At 37.9% G+C, this 16,721-nt stretch overlaps 1 protein-coding gene across 10 annotated transcripts in view; it reads left to right on the forward strand.

The window, feature by feature from the left end:
- Positions 1-16,721, forward strand: part of PKHD1 (PKHD1 ciliary IPT domain containing fibrocystin/polyductin) — a 416,955-nt gene that overhangs the window by 303,362 nt on the left and 96,872 nt on the right. Inside the window, exon 60 of one of the 10 annotated variants that reach the window (XM_044776844.2) lies at positions 3,991-5,017. The exons of the other annotated variants lie outside the window; for them this stretch is intronic. Coding sequence (XP_044632779.2) covers positions 3,991-4,064 — 74 coding nt within the window. The 3' untranslated portion in view covers positions 4,065-5,017. Of the gene's footprint in view, positions 1-3,990; positions 5,018-16,721 lie in introns of those variants that run through there. 10 annotated transcript variants of the gene reach the window in all.

Raw genomic sequence — 16,721 nt, forward strand, 5'->3', positions numbered from 1 at the left:
CTTCTGAGTCTACCCTTCTCTTGCACCAGGACTTAAAGGCTCTCCCTGTGGAGACCGTGCTTGAGTAGATGGCATGCAGTTTGTCTTCCTTTTCTCCATCTTCTAATTGTCCCCAGGGGCTGTGATCAAAATTTCTTCTTCTTCTTGCTTATACAACCAAAGCCCATTTAGCTATCAATTTTTATAGCTGGAGCCCTGGAGAGATCATCGTCTTTCTAGTCCACAAACAATAAGATCTGAGTTTCCATTTGAAAATTTCTATTTGAAATTTTCCCTGGCTTTCTTCTGCCTTCAGTGCTTTATTCTTTTCAGACTTCTCTTCTAGTCTCCTTTTCCTCTTTTAAGTTCTGAACATATGAATGTCCCAGGACTATGTCCTCAGATCTATTTTCTTTTCTCCCTAATCATGCTCCCAAATCCAAGGTTGAAATACCATTTAACGCTGATGACTTTCCATTTATATCTCCAGCCTAGACTTGACCCTGAACTTTGGTCTGGTGTATCCAACTGACTCCACTGGGAGGGATAATCTGCCTCTTAGACTTAACATGCCCCAGATGGGATTCTTGCTCTCTGTGCCCATCCGCAACCTGCTTCTTGCCTAGTTGACTATATCTCAGTGATTGGTGCCATCACTCATTATAACCTCATTTAATTTAACAAAATCTAGGTGTGATCCTTTCTTCTTCTTCTTAACCCAGACTCTCCCGCTTCTAACCATCATCATCTCTCACCTGACAAGGGACTAGCCTTCTAACTGATCTTCTTTCTTCCATTCCTGTATCCTATAGTCTATTTTTCACATGATAGCCAGAGTGATCTTTTCAACTTTCTGTGGCTTTCCATCCCCCTCAGAATGAAGTCCAAACGACAAGCCTGTAAGTCTTATTATAGTGTCTGAGTCCTGCCTACCTCTCTCACTTCGTCTTCTGTGACACCCTTTTACTTACTCATCATGGTCTTACTTCTCCATTAACATGATAAGCTTATCTCTCCCTCAGGGCCTTTGCAGTGGCTATTTCCTCTGCCTGAAATACCCTGTTCTCACTTTGCAGAGCTGGCTCCTTCTGTTCAAATGATAACTCCTCAGAGAAGCCATCCCTGACCAGTCTATCTAAAATAATCATCCCTCCATTATTCTCCATCCCTGTAATGCCTGCTTTATTTTTTGTCAGAGTTCCATTACTTGAAATTATGTTATAAATGTACTTGTTTAGTTGTTGATTTACTCTTTACCCTTTTAGAAAATGCAAACTTGAGGAGGGCAAGAATTTTGTCCTGTTCATTGCTGTATATTTGGGAAGTGTTCAACAAATATTTGTTGATGGACTGATCAAGTGAATGAATTATTGATAACCAAAGAGAACATTAATGCTGTTTGCCCCAAACCATTCAAGAACATGAGGAAGAATCTGAGGCCTTCAGGTCATTGGTTTATAAGGATTTATCTGTAATATGGAATCCTGGAACCAAGGTGTTTTTAGGTATCTCTTTATTTGTTTCCACCTTTCTTGCATTTGAACAATTGCTACTTTATAGCATTTGGCATTTAGAGAAGTTTCTACATAAGTCTTTTAATTATCATACAATTACATGCTTCAACACTTCGTATTTTTCTTAAATATTTTCATAGGTTGAAGGCTTATCTTTGCAACAGAGTGACAAACTGTGGGGACTACAGTATAGGTTTTAAAAAGTCAGTGCTGAATGCATGGAACATACTGAGTAAATATTCATTTTGATATGTTGGTTATATCTGTTGATTATAACCGGCAAATTCATTTTTGCACAGAAGAATGAAATTCAAGGAAATGTACTTATTCAGAAAATATGTGCAGAATAATAAGAGAAAAAATGATAGGCAGTTACTGTCCTATTTACCACTAGACCTACTCAAATAGCCTTCTGTAATAAGAATCTGTTTTACGTAAAAGTAAGAATTCTGTTTTAAGAATCATCCCTCTGTTGCAGGTGTTTATGCTATTGAGAAAACATCTTTGTATTTTAAAATAAGTACATGAATAATTGTGGGGCTTGCCTAAACTTGTAGTTTTTGATGAGGATCATATTTCTGTTGAATCAGTAGCAAGGGATATGTGTTCCAGGGTATTGAATGAAAATTACTTTTCAAAAAAGAATAAGGATAGAAGATTGATCGTTTCTTAGTTTTGGTTGCCCCAGAAGCAGACCCTGATACAAGGCTTGGAGTCCAAGTAGTTTATGTGGGGCGTGAACTCAGGAAAGTAGAGAAGTGGGGGGGGGGGGGAGGTGAGACAGGGAAATGAATGAAGCCAGTAGAGGGTATGTTATCAAACTGGGTACCACTGTGGAATTCAAGTTTGGTAGGGAGTTCAGATCTGGTAGGGAACTCCAGGAGACCATGGGAACATCACCCCAAATTATCCCAGCTAAGCCATGAAGAAGCTAAAGTATTTATACTTCAAATCCTTACTCATCATTAGCTGAGGGATACTTCCGGGTCATTAACCATCCTGCCCTTTGGCTGTCCCTGAACACAGGCCAATTGTGCTCTTTCCTATGACCAGGAAAAACCTTTCTCAGAAGGGAGTCATAGGTTTTTACAGTAGCAGTCTTTGGTGTGCCGAGGGGAGTGCCAAAAACAGAGGTGTGGCATTGAAAATGTCTGTTACAAACAGGAGCTCTAAAATGTCGATCAAATACTCACACTAAGGTATGAATAATAAGATTCTTTTGATGAACTCTTAGGTGGTTACCACATGGTATAAGTACACTGTGTGGGCAAAAACATGCTCTTGCTGCTGGTTGTAATGCTATATATTTTATTTTTTACCACTCTCTGTCTTGGTTGTGAAACATGATTCAATGGTAAAACTCCAGCAGGTATTATAATATTATATACTGTTTATTATCAGTGTGTGGACGAGCATGAGGACATGTGTGAGTGGCTGAAATGCATATAGGAAGGTGTATACCACTGACTGCCTTAAACTCCTGATGTTTGAAAGCTTTATAACATTTTAAATGAGATTGCTATGGGTTCCCACTTTAAGGATTCCCACAGTATAATCTGCTGTTTACTGTACTAAAAATACAATCTGTGGCCTCTTGCAATAGAGGAGACAACACATAGTAAATGGTGCCTTCTGGGTATAAAGGACTGTAGTGTTTTCCTTTGACTTCCAAAATATAAATAGATCCCTTCCCTAATTCAAGTCCCTTTTATTTTTTAAACCATTTTCTTCTATATTACTCTCCAATTCCTGTCTACAATCCGGTGGAAGAGAAAAGCACAAATTTAATCTTAAGAGAATTAGTGTCTGTTTTGTATTTTCCCTCTTCAAGACAAGAATCTGTGATCTTCTGTAAAACAGGGAGAGCAGGGCAGCAAAGATGGACATGGAGACACTGGAACCAACTCTCATATGTATTCCAAATGGTGTGGTTTGACATACCCTTCTGTCCTTTCTTTATTTTATTAACAAAAAGTTAGGAGTCCATTGCCTTTGAGGTTTATTTTTAACTTGAAAAATACCAAACTTATTTTCACCTATAAGTTCACAGGCAAAATTACCCACTCACATATCCATAGGTCCCAGCATATTGTCATGTACTTCGGCATTAGGAGCAAAAATTATCCCTGTGGATCGGCTGTGAGGAATACTGTGCCAGTGGGTTTTGCTATCTGTGTAATGCAGGGTGTGTAGCCAGGGGAAAAGTGAGCTGTTAATTTTGTTTTGTACTTATCTGTAAGTTTGCATTTGCAGCCAACTTTGAAACATGCGTGGCACTAGAATGTAAGGCAGCTAATCTCAAGCAGGAGACGCTCTAAGAACCATTTGCATTTTATTCTGGAAAGGATTTCTTTTGATTATGGAGGCATCTGATAGTCCCCAAATCCAAAATCATTTATAAAAACAGAGTCTTGAAATTAATATCACATTTGGGTAGGACTAGATAGATACCAGAGCTTCCCAGTCTAGCTTCTTACTCATTTCCTGTCTGTCCCAGACTACGAATGGATGGCATCACCTCTCAGACCAGTTCATGCATGTGGCACACCAGTGTTGTCAGAAGAGGACTGAGAAATCAGAACTTTAGTTTCAATGGCATTTTACAATTTCTCAGCCATGAAGAAGAAAGCAGAAGGGAGGTAAAACAGAAGCTATCATTCCTTGAACACCAACACCCTTTACGTGCTAAGTGCTGAAAATGGCATTTTCATTCATTCAGCAAATGCATTTTTAACCACCTATTGTCTACCAGTGCCTTTCCAAGGATGGGAACCATAATTGTGAACAGGACACATTCCTGCTTTCATCAAACTTATGTTCCAGTGTGTGTATATATATATATTAATAAAAATATGCCAACAATGATGACAGCTATGAAGAAGATAAAAGAGAGTTTGGGGCTAGAGAGGTAGTTTGAGCTGTGTGTGTGTGTGTGTGCGCGTGTGTGTGTGTGTAATGAAGTTATTTGAAATAGAGTTACATTTCAAATGAGTCCTGAATGAGAAGCAAGGAGTCACTGCTCTGAGCAGAGGGAGGAGCTTTCCACGGAGAGGGACCAGCCAGAGCAGGGGCTCTGAGACAAGAATGGCCTCAGTGTGTCTCTGGAGTGGGTGGAAAGGAGACCAGTGCAACTGGTGTGCAGTTAATGAGAGGGGGAGTCATTGGAGGCAGACAGGAGCCAGCTCCTTTATAGGCCAGAGTAATTGAACAGGATGGTGTTAGAGGGTTTTAAGAAGGGTGATGGCAGGATTTTATTCATTCTCTGGAAAGATCATACAGGCTGCTGTGGAGCACGTGGATAATGGGTGGGAGCAAGACTGGGAGCAGGCCGTGCAGTTAGGAAGCTGAAGAGAAGTGGGCCCTAGAGATGTGCGACTGCCTGAGTGATCCACTGACCTGTGTTGGCCCACAAACTCTCGCACCAGTCTACAACGAGATAATGACAGAAATGTATCATTTAGAAACAGCATTTTGACAGAGTAATTTCATGTCTGTTGAATCTAATAAATAAAACCTAAGGCTTTTATTTTTTATGTCTAATTGGTCTGATAATTTATATTGTATTTTTAAAAGAATTGGTCCTAGGTAGACTATACATTTTAAAACAAACAAAACGAAACAGAAACCTTTGTTCTCCTGCCAATAAATTTGGTATGCTTAGAACAGTGGCTCCCAACTGGCTTATCATCGAATCATCTAGAACATTAAATGTTCATTTGCATGTTGGGGGGATTTTGAGTCAATAGATGTGTGTGAGGCCCAGGTGTTTGTGTTTAAAAACAGACACACACACACACACACACACACACAGCCTCCTCAAGTGATTCTGCTGTGCTAAGGTTTGAGAATCCCTATTCTAGAGTTATATACGCCCTTTGAAGTAAGTAGGATGTTAAGACAACAATTAATATTTTTAATATAAAAAGTGGGCAGTTGCAATTTCTCATGAAAAGTCAAGAGTTAGCTCTCTGTGCCAAATACCAACAGACATAAACATACTTGTTATATACACACTGGATATATTCTGAAAGTGAAAAGACCATCGACTAAACAGATACACAAGTATTTACAATCTAAATTGTCTTTGGATAATAAGAATACATTAAGCCTTTTTTTAACATAGATTCTTTTTCCTAGTATTGAAGTGAGTTGAATGACCTCAAATTGTTACTTTCATAATACATCGCTGGATAAAAATGGGTTCAATGCTAAGTTTATTTTTTAAATTCTACATTGACTCGTTATATTAGAAACCTGAACTCATGATAAGCTTTTCCCACACTTGCCTGACCTCATTCCCAGCAAAGGACTGTGGTCTGAGCAGGACTTCTGACCAAAGCCACTTCGGGGCAGGTGCGAGTTTCCCATTCTTTACCGTGAAAGGAGGAGAAACATTTTTCAAATTGTGTTACTTCTTGGACAATTCTTGAGAAAGAAAGTTATAAACCGTTGTAGAGACCTTAACAGTAACTGGCCTCAAATCAAAAATAAGAGATTAGCTTGATAAAAAAGCAAATAAAGCTGGCATTTGACTGTCAGCCATGGAGTGATGAAGTGGTTTCTAGCTGAATAATGGGAACGCTCCAGTAATGTGGAGACGGAGGCTCGGCTGCTTGACAAGCAGAGAGTGGCTAGCATTTTCTCAATTTTTTCTTGCTAGATCTTGAAATGTGTCTTTTCTTTAAGCTTTCTAGGCTTCCCTTTCTTCCCATTTGTCCTGGGAATGACAGCAAGATGGTATTATAAAACGGGAGCGGGAGAGGGAGGGAGGAAATAAGGGGAGAGAATGGAGAGAGGAAACGGTTGTTAGAAAATTTGTCTGCCAGTATCTGTGCTGGCAGAGGTCTTTTTCTTCTAGCTAGAGGGGGAAATACCATTCTCTTTTCCCAAGCAATTATAGGCCCCAAAGATTGAAACTTGGTATATAGCTCTTTAATCTCAGCAGATATTTATGGTTAAACATTAGACTTTTAGGATTCCAGATGTCAGGGTATTAAAATATAAAGGCACAGTGGAGTCTCAGAAAATATTAGACTCTTTGGGATATGTGGCTGCGGGGATTTCTATCCCAAGCAGAGGAGGATAAAGCTTCCGGTAATACTTTGTAAGACCCAGAGACACCTCTGCCTCACCTTATTCTCTCGCTCCGCTGTGGCTGGCCTGGTCTCCAGGCAGTGAACGGCATAACAGCGTTTGATTGCATTTGAAATAGTCCATACTGTGAAGTGGAATGATTTTCGTGTGTGATTTGTAAAGGATGATGTGAAGAGGCATCTGATCCATGGGAGCAATTTCCTTTTCCTTTCTTCAATCTAGATATTTTATTCCTGTGATTATCTCGTTCCTCAAATCTCCTGTTAAAATCTAATACTTCTTGAGTATCTGCCATGTTTCTGACTCTGTCTAAGACCTTCAGATGAATTATCTCATTTAATGCCATCAACAGGCTCTCCCCTATGAGAGAAATCTTCCTATTGCCTCCGTCTCATAGATGTGGAAACTGATATAGAGACATTAGATAACTTGCCCAAGTCACATGGCTAATAGAAGATTCGAGACTGAACCTATGTTTTCACCCCCACTGTACTATACATGCTACCGTCCTTCTGTTTTCTTCCTTCTTTCTCTATATTCTCAGATGTTAGCTCTCTTAGATCTATCAGCTTTCTCACACACAAAGCTCTGTCTACACAGAACAAAGAAAAGTGAGACTGTGTAATTATTCCAGCAATTATCCACCCCAACTAGCAATAATAATAGTTACCATTTATCTAGCATATTCCATGTGCCAGGCATTATGCTAAGTGGTTTATAAACATTCCCATTTATCCTTTCAACAACCTTAACATGTAGGGATTATTATCCCATTTCAGCATTTGAAGAAATAGGGGTTTAGAGAAGTTAACTAATTTTTCATGGTCCCACAGCTAGAATGTGCAGAACCAAGATTTAAATCTCTATTTGTCTGACTCCACAGTCTGGGCTCGTAACCACTTCTAGATAATTATCATCATGTGGTCTGAATCATCTGGTGGGGTGCAGTACAGAGATATATTTAACAGAATAATTCACATATTTCCACTTTATATGGTAGTAAATAGATTTTTAGATTTTAAAAAATAACTATCAATTACTGTAAGGCAATTACAAAGGCAACGTAATAACCACAAAAAACTTCATTTACATTCTCTTCTTCATATATATGTGTAGCCCTCTTCCACCATGTACAAACTAAATGGACTTAGCCAGGAAAAGCATTTTGCCAGTGGTAACCACTGGAGGTTGTGTGATGAGGGTGGAATGGAAGCTTTGGTCATGAGATCAAAAATTTATTACGGTAATTTATCTGTAGCTTCCTCTTTCCCTCGATGCATTGATGTAGGGTATTTTTTTTTTTTTTTTGCAACTTAGACAAATGTTTATGGAGTGCCCAGCGAGAACAAAGCACTATATACTCTTAGAAGTGACATCAAGGTAGATAAGAAACCATTCCTGCCCTTATGTGTCGGGGTAGAATGTCCATGTTACAAAAAGGAGAAAAGTAGTTGGTATAAAATTGGCACAAAGTACACTGGAGAGATCACGTATAGTGAGGGATAGAGACAAAGGCTCTAGAAAGGAATGGAATTTGCCATGAGCCTAGGCCATTGGGTGAAGCTTTAAAGGGCATATATGAAAGAGGCAAGTAAAAGAGTTGTGTTTAGAAGCAGCAGACACAGGGTTGTCCTCTGTGTTGCAGCATAGCAGCCTCCTATGGAATGTTCCCTGGCTTCTACATGCAGTTGAGTCTCTGCCTCTTTATATCTTTGCTTTTCTTATCATTCAGTTCCATCAGAACACATCTCATGCTCCCCTGCCATTGCCTGACAAGCCTGCCTACTCACCAGACTGTGAGTACCTTGAAGGCAAACATCTTGGAAGTTTTAGTATAATCTCTGGAACATAATATATGCTCAGTAAATGTTTGCTGAATGAGGGAATAAATGGGTGAATAAATGACTGAAAAAGTCAAGAATTCACATTTAGTTTGCTAGTCAACTATTCCACAAAGTAAATTTTCTGGATATACTTAATGTACATTTGTTTTAGCATTGTCAAAGAATGTTCCCCATTCACTAATCTCAGGAGATTCTGGAAAATGTGACCCTTGGACAAATAAATGTTGAAAACTCTGACTATTCCCATTTTGGAGATTCACCATGTGCATTAAAATATTAAAGTTTCTGGGGCCAGCCTGGTGGCGCAGCGGTTAAGTTTGCACATTCTGCGTCTCGGCGGCCCAGAGTTCACGGGTTCAGATCCCGGTGCAGACATGGCACTGCTTGTCAAGCCATGCTGTGGCAGGCGTACCACATATAGAGTAGATGAAGATGGGCATGGATGTTAGCTCAGGGCCAGCCTTCCTCAGCAAAAAAAGGAGGATTGGCAGTAGTTAACTCAGGGCTAATCTTCCTCAAAAAAAAAAAATAATTAAAGTTTCTGATAAGTCCTGCAATTAAATTAAAAAACACTATTTAAATTTGTGTTATCCAGTATTTCTCAAACTTTTTAGCTAGAGAATACTTGTTCTTACTACACATTAGTGTCCCTTGGAATTAGTACTGCAGAATGAATTTTGGAAATATTGCCTCATGTTAATCCATTAGTTTGCAGGAATACGTGCCAGTTGGAAAGAGATAAAATTACAGCATCTTTCACTTGGATGGTTCCCTGAAGGTCAACCTGTTCCACTTCCCATTCATTGCATAGATGGCCTCTACCTGTAACTTTCCCAGGAAGTGGGCGTGCTCTCCCTTATGACTGCCTAAGATATTTTGAACAATTTCGATTGTTAGGATGATCTTTCTATGATTTCTACCCAGTGACCTAGTTTGCCTTCTGGTGTGGCAGAGTATGACTCTAATTCTTTCCATATTACAGCCTTTTCCATATTCAGAGACAGTAAAATAGTGATCTTATAATAACCCCATATGCCTCTTCCAAGCACAGATATTCTAAATTCGCTCTGTTAGTCAGCATATAACAGCTTGCTTTTTAGATCTTCGCTTTCCTGACTGGCTTATTATTTTTTTTAGCACTCAATTCATATTTATTGAGTCTTAAAAAAATTTAAATTGTGGTATAAAACACATAGCATAAAATTTGCCATCTTAACCATTTTTAAATGTACCGTTCAGTGGTGTTAAGTATATTCACAATGCTGTGAAACAGGATTCCAGAACTTTGTCATCTTGCCAAACTGAAATTCTACGTCTATTAAACAACTCCCCTTTTCTCCCTTCCCTAGCCTCTGGCAACCTCCATTTTTCTTTCCGTTTCTATGAATTTGGCTACTTCAGATACCTCATATAAGCAGAATCATGGTATTTGCCTTTTTGTGACCGGCTTATTTCACTTAATATAATGTTCTAATGATTATTCCATGTTGTTGCATGTGTCAGGATTTTCTTCCTTTTTAAAGCTGAGTAATATTTCATTGTATTTATATACCACATTTTCTTTATCTGTTCATCCATTGATGAACATTTAGGTTGTTTCCATCTCTTAAATAATACTGCAATGAATATGGGGGTGCAAATATCTTTCAAAATCTTGCTTTCAGTTCTTTTTGGATATATACCCAGAAATGAGATTGCTAGATCTTATGGTAGTTCTATTTTTAAGTTTTTGAGGAACCTCTATATGTTTTCCATGGCAGCTGTACCATTTTGTACTCCCAACTATAGTACACAAGAGTTCCAGTTTCTCCACATCCTCACTGACGCTTGTTATTTTCCATTTTGGGTTTTTGGGTTGTTTTCAATAGTAGCTATCCTAATGCGTGAGAGGCGGTATCTTATCATGGTTTTGATTTGTGTTTCTCTAATGATTAGTGATGGTGAGCATCTTTTCGTATGTTTGTTGGCCATGTGTGTATCATTTTTGGAGAAATGTCTATCGATATCCTTTGCCCATTCTTTGATCAGGTTATTTGTTTTTCTACTGTTCTTGCTGAGTTGTAGGAGTTCTTGATATATTCTGGATGTTAATCCTTTGTCAGATATATGATTTTCAAACATTTTCTCCCATTCCATAAGTTGCCTTTTCACTCTGTTGATTTTGTCCTTTGGTGCAAAGAAGTATCAATTTTTTTAAAAAAAGGAAGCTACATAGTCTTCACAATTGTTATTCTTCGTGGCAGCCACATCATCCTTCCACCCAGTAAACGGAAGCATCACGATTTACGTAACCATTCCTCTATTATGGAACATTATTTCTCGTTCTAGATAATGCCATGAAAATAGTTTGTGCAGAAGTCTTTTCCCCTTTCTTCTTAGTGATTGTTTCCTTAGAATTCATGTTACCGGAAGTAAAATTAGCAGATGAATTAATATGAGCATTTTATAGTTCTTGATACTTGTTGCTAAATTTCTTTTTTTTTAAATTGAAGTATAGTTGACATACATAGATTGGCTTATTTTTTACATTCTTAAGTTTATCAATGAATTTTTTCAAAATGTAGAAACTAGAGCATTACCTATCCAAAAGAGAATTGTCCAATAGAAATGAAAATGCAAGCCACAAGTGTAATGTAAATTTTCTAGTGGACAGGGTAAAAAAGAAAAAACAAACAGATAAAATTAAGTTTAATAATATATTTTATTTAATCTAATGTATTCAAAATATTATCATGTTAAGATTAATCAATATAAAATTATTGAGATATTTTGCATTTTTATACTATGTCTGAAATTTTGTTTGTATTTTATAGTTACGGCATATCTCAATTCAGAAACTACATTTTCATCGGAAATATTTGATCTGTACCTAGATTTCATACTTTACAATTGAAAAATTAGATTCATGGATAGGAATTGTTTCAAATATACCTAAACATTTTCCAATAACTAATCAGTTTTGCACTTTAAATTATACTAAATTAAAATGATGTGCAATTTAAAATTTAGTTCTTCTGTTGCACTAGTCATATTCCAAGGCCTAACAGCTACATATAGCTATGGGTACCACATGCATATCTTTCTCCCCTTCTTTTGGAGGGAAAAATACTGCAGAGAAATGATATTTTTTAAACCTACGTGCTAGACTCTATTTATCACTGTTTAATTCCATTTTATAAGTCATTTTTATAGGTCATCAGATGCATCTTGGGTTTCTAGGATTAGAAACTAACTCCAGAATTAGAAACCATTCTAGAGACCAGCTAATTGGTTCAGGGCATATAACTCAGTCAGTAAAAGAAAGAAGTTGCCTAACCCTGATTATCTGCCACTTGCAGGAGCTACTGTTTACATACCCAGTCCTCCAAACAAAGCATCAAGGTTTTCCGAGACCAGGAATTTTACTACTCAAGTTAGTGACTCCTTGTTGAGAAGTCTATTCATATTTCTCTGCTTTGTTATATGAGAAGCAGTAACATCAATGTTCCACAAGAGGGGCTATTTTTGAATACCTGTAACTAAATGAAATGACTTAACTATTCGCCATGATAATATACTGGCTCTCTCTTTCCTCTTTCTCTTTTTCATTTTCTTTTCTTTCTTTCTTGTTCCAGCTCCCTATCCCTTGGATTAGTTCCAGAACTTCATTGAATAGTAAACTGTGTTCCTATTCTTTAAGTTTTAATAATGGGGGAATCCTGCACCGCTGTTTTTGTTTCTTTGATACAATAGTATTGAAAGATTTAGGAGGCAGAAGCTCAAACTCTAGCTTATTTTATGCCTAAAGGCAGATGGATATTTGTCTATTTGATTATTTTATATTTTTGTATATGTGTGCGTGAGCGTATTTCAATGGAAGGAAATACCAATAAATAGTATGTCCTACTGATAAATAAAACACTTGTGCCTTACCAATGGGTACCAAACAATTTTATAGTTGAGCCCTTCTCATTTCAATATTAAAGATCTGAAAGATTCTTTGATCTAGTTTTCAATTGTTTCTCCACATACTTTGCACACTCACTAGATGTAAAAAACCAATACTATATTGTGACAGTTTGAATGTAATCATTAAAAATATCCTAGAAATAGATATATGGAAGGAATAAAAATTTTAAAAGGTCAGAAATAGATCCAAATGCATTTGAGTATTTAGTTTATAACAAAGATGACATTTTAAGTCATGGGAAAATAAGAATTATCCAATCAACGATGTTGAGGCATTTGACTAATCAGTCAGGAAAAAAATTTAAGAATTCATATATTTTTCTTTATAAAAGTAAATCCTATCAGGATTAAAGATAAAAAATGAATTTATAGAATTACCAGAAAATATTGGTTAAGTTATACACTCAGAGTTATGCAGGTCTTTCTTAGCATGAATCAAAATCTAGGATAAATATGTAAATACTTGATAAATTTGACTATATAAAAATTAAAAAGTTCTTCAGAGAATATTAAAAACTAAACTAAAAAACTAGGAAAAAGTTTGCAACTCATATAGGAAAGAGCCAATTTCCTTAATATACCAAAAAATTCTTACTAATATTTAAGAAGAAAAAGGAACAAACCAACTCAAAAAATATTCAAAGGATTCCAAAATGAATTTCACAGAGAAATAAATACAAATGTCACTAAATATACAAAAAGCCCAATTTCTCTCATAGCCAAAGTGCAAGTTAAGAGCTCTTACACTGAGTCAAGCTGCCTGGAATGTGTCCACTTCCTACCCGTGCAACTCCAAGTGTGTTTCTTATCCTCTCAGAGCCTCCGTTTCTTCATTTAGGAAGTGTAGACATTAATAAAGTATAGTCATATGATTACAGTAAGGATTAAAAGAGATAAGCTCCATAAAAGTGTCCACCACTACTACTAAGAGAAGAATTATACTATTATAATTACTATTCATATTTTTATTTTAGCAATCATATTGGAAATGATGAGAAGTGTGACCATTTCAGTGGTGGGAAGTGTGGGGAAACAGTTCTCTAATGTCACTTGCTGCAGCCTCCTGGCATCTGCCAACCGTCTAAGGACCTCTCCCCAGACTCAGCGACTCCACTTTTAAGAAATTATCGTAAAGATTTTTGTTGAATGAATAAACACAATAGTAAAACATACACAATGAAAAGGAAAAGACTTCTGCCTCTTACGCTCTGCTGTCCTGATCCTCACTGCTACTGCTCAGAGGGAGCCATGGAGAAGTTGCCATTTTTTAAAATCATGTATATGTATTACTTATTTTAATAAGAATAATGATAGTAAAACTCATTTATATAACAAATGAGAATCCTGGAAAATGAGTTGGTTATTATGTAAAGCATGTCAAGAAAAGGGACACAGAAGAAAAGAAATTTTCCTAGACCTGGAAGCCAATCTTTGTACTATGGAATTAGAGACTCCCTGTAGGACCCAATTCCAATTTGCTTAACTCCCTCACAGGAGAAATATTAATAAAAATTGAATATAAGTTTCTGAAAGTAATTGCCATGGAGAAAGGGAGTTGAAGCTGATTTTTTTATGTGCTGTGGATAATAATCTCTTTCCTTTTGGGTGATGTTGGTAAGATGCAACTTTACTTGATCATTGCCCATGTGGAAACGAGCCATTCTCCACATTGAGGCCCTAATTCTCTCTTTCCACTTGAATACTTTGGAGGCAAAGGAGCAGATCCTAGAGCTCCAAGAGACACAATGCGTATAAAACACTTAGCCCCACGCCTGGCTCAGGATAAGCACTAAGTAAATACTAGTGACCACTATTTCATTGGCGCCACTACTGTCATTTATCATGGCTCTAGGTGGGGCAATGGCTTGAACAGTTAGACCATCATATCTTAACTGGTTCTTGTATTAGTTTTCTATTGCTGCCATAACAAATTATTACAAATTTAGTGGCTTAAAACAACACTCATGTATTATCTCATAGTTCTGCAGATCAGAAGTCTGGTAGATTTGGCTGGTTTCTCTGCTTTAAGTCTCTTAAGGCCAAAATCAAGATGTTGGTGGTTCTGCTTTCCTGTCTGGAGTCTCTAGGAATGAATTTGTTCCCAATCTCACCCAGGGACTTGGCCAAATTCAGTTCCATGTGATTGTAGGCCTGAGGCCCCCATTTGCTTGCTTGCTGTAGGCTGGTTGGGGGGGGAGTCCTGCTCAGCTTCTACGGCTGCTCACGTTGCCTGACTTGTGATCTCCTTCACTTTCAAATCCAGCAATGACGGATTGCGTCCCTCTCATGCTTTGAATCTCTCCTGCCCTCTCTTCTGCTGCATCTCTCTGATTCTAGCCAGAGAAAGTTCTTTGCTTTTAAGGGTTTGTAGGGTTGGATTGGACCTACCCAGATTATTTCCTCACTTTAAGAGCCATAACCTTAATCACATTGGCAAAGTCCTTTAGCCATAGTCACATGTTCAGGATTAGAGCATAAACATCATTGAGAGGTTATTATTCAGCCTACCGTAGTTCTTTGCAAGGCCTTAGTTTTAGTTGTGGAAGGTGAAAGAATAAGAAATAAGAGGTATTAAGTTGGAATACTGATGCTACCTCTGAAAGATTTCTTCTCTCTCAGGAAAGAAGTAAGACCTAGTTTATCTTGTTTCAGAGCTATTGTAGAAATGTGAAGGATTTCACATCCACTCTGCAGGGTGAATGTCAGGTTTTGATGGAAAAATTATCAGTATAACCTGATTTATTTGCCTGATTATGTAACGTTATCATTGTTAACCTGATTTTTGTCTCATTTTTATTACAAGTTGAGGCAAGAAAATATTTTATTTGATATGCATTGAAATATGTATTTTACACATGTATTTTAAATATGACTGTTTACTATAAACTCTTTGCTATATTTATTTACTATGCTATCGCTTCTAAATGCATCCAGCATTTGCCTCGTCCACCAATTGCCCTTGAGTTAAGGGAACCAGAATTTAGGCATTAGAAGCTCCTACATGTCCAGTGTCTGATGATGCTTGGTGACACAAATGCGACCTTCTATAATAAAGGAAAGCAGCTCATTGTCCCTGGCTCTCTCAGACACATCTATGGCCCGCCCAAATAGCTGAGTAGGAGCTTGCAAAAGCTTAGATGAGGGAACACTGCATTCTGCAGCAATTAATTTTGCAGAGGAAGCAGTCTGTTTAAAGATGCCTGCAGCACTCACTAAAATGGGGGCTGTTTTTCAAGGCCACCAGAGCTGCAGTGGGCTCAGGCTGGCTAATCAACAAAACAACAATGCTAAAATATGGTCTCCTGGGTTTTGCAAAAGAAGGGACTAGAGAGGCAATGAATTATGCTCACCTGCTAGAGCTGGGTGAAGACTGTAATTGTTTAGCCCCCTAGCACTACCCTGCAAGGGTTAAAATGACAGAGATATTAGTTGGCCATGGCTAAAATTGTTGGTTTGAAGCTCTCGGCAATACACAGACTGTTATTTACCGGACTTGGTCGATTTACTTCTTAATGCAATAATGACCTGTGAAATGAAACGTGAGCTAGACAATTGTTCCTCATTGTTTCCAGTAAAACATCCTTTCATACCCCATTAAACCACCATTAATTCCATATGAAAGAGAGTCACGCACAAGCACCCGATGGTCTCTCTCTTTCTTTCTCGGACTTTCTTGCCCCCATGCTCCTGTTTTATTTTTCTTCTTTTTCTTTGTATTTTTCCTTTTCTTCCTCTTTCCCTCCATTTCTCCAAATGGAATATAGACATATGGGGTCCATGGTGGGAAATTCCTTTGAAGGTCATGCTGAGTTACAGTTGTTCCAAAACAGGGGCAAGGTTTCAAGGCAAGGCTCTCCGTTTGCCTTGGACATGAAAATAGCTACAGAAACAGAAAAGTTTTTAAAAACAAGGAGCAATTGTTTAGTCTTGTTTAAAAAAGATCCAGATACCCATTCCAGAGGAGTAGGCACGCATGCTTCCACACTGGTTGCTGAATAACCACTGCTGGGGAAGGACGCTAACCAGTGAATGGGTGAAGCACCTTCGCCAGCCTGGGGAGTGGTCCTTCCCACAGCAGGAACACGCGTGGATCACAGTAAGGCCCCCTGTTTTCCAGGAGCCTGATTAGTTTTGAACCTTTTCCCCTTCTCCCTGGACCTATTCTAACTTCTTAATAACTAACAGCCCAACCAAGATGCGCTGAGCTATGTGGCATGAAATGTGCTTCTGTAGCATTCCTTCTCTCTGACCCTTTTCTCCCTACAACCTCATAGCTGGGCTTGTCTTAATTTCCTTCACTGTGTGATTGGAATGTTTGGCTATCCATTTCACCTCTTGCTGT

The sequence above is a fragment of the Equus asinus genome, chromosome 8 (genome assembly GCF_041296235.1).
Source record: "Equus asinus isolate D_3611 breed Donkey chromosome 8, EquAss-T2T_v2, whole genome shotgun sequence".
NCBI classification, from domain to species: Eukaryota; Metazoa; Chordata; class Mammalia; order Perissodactyla; family Equidae; genus Equus; species Equus asinus.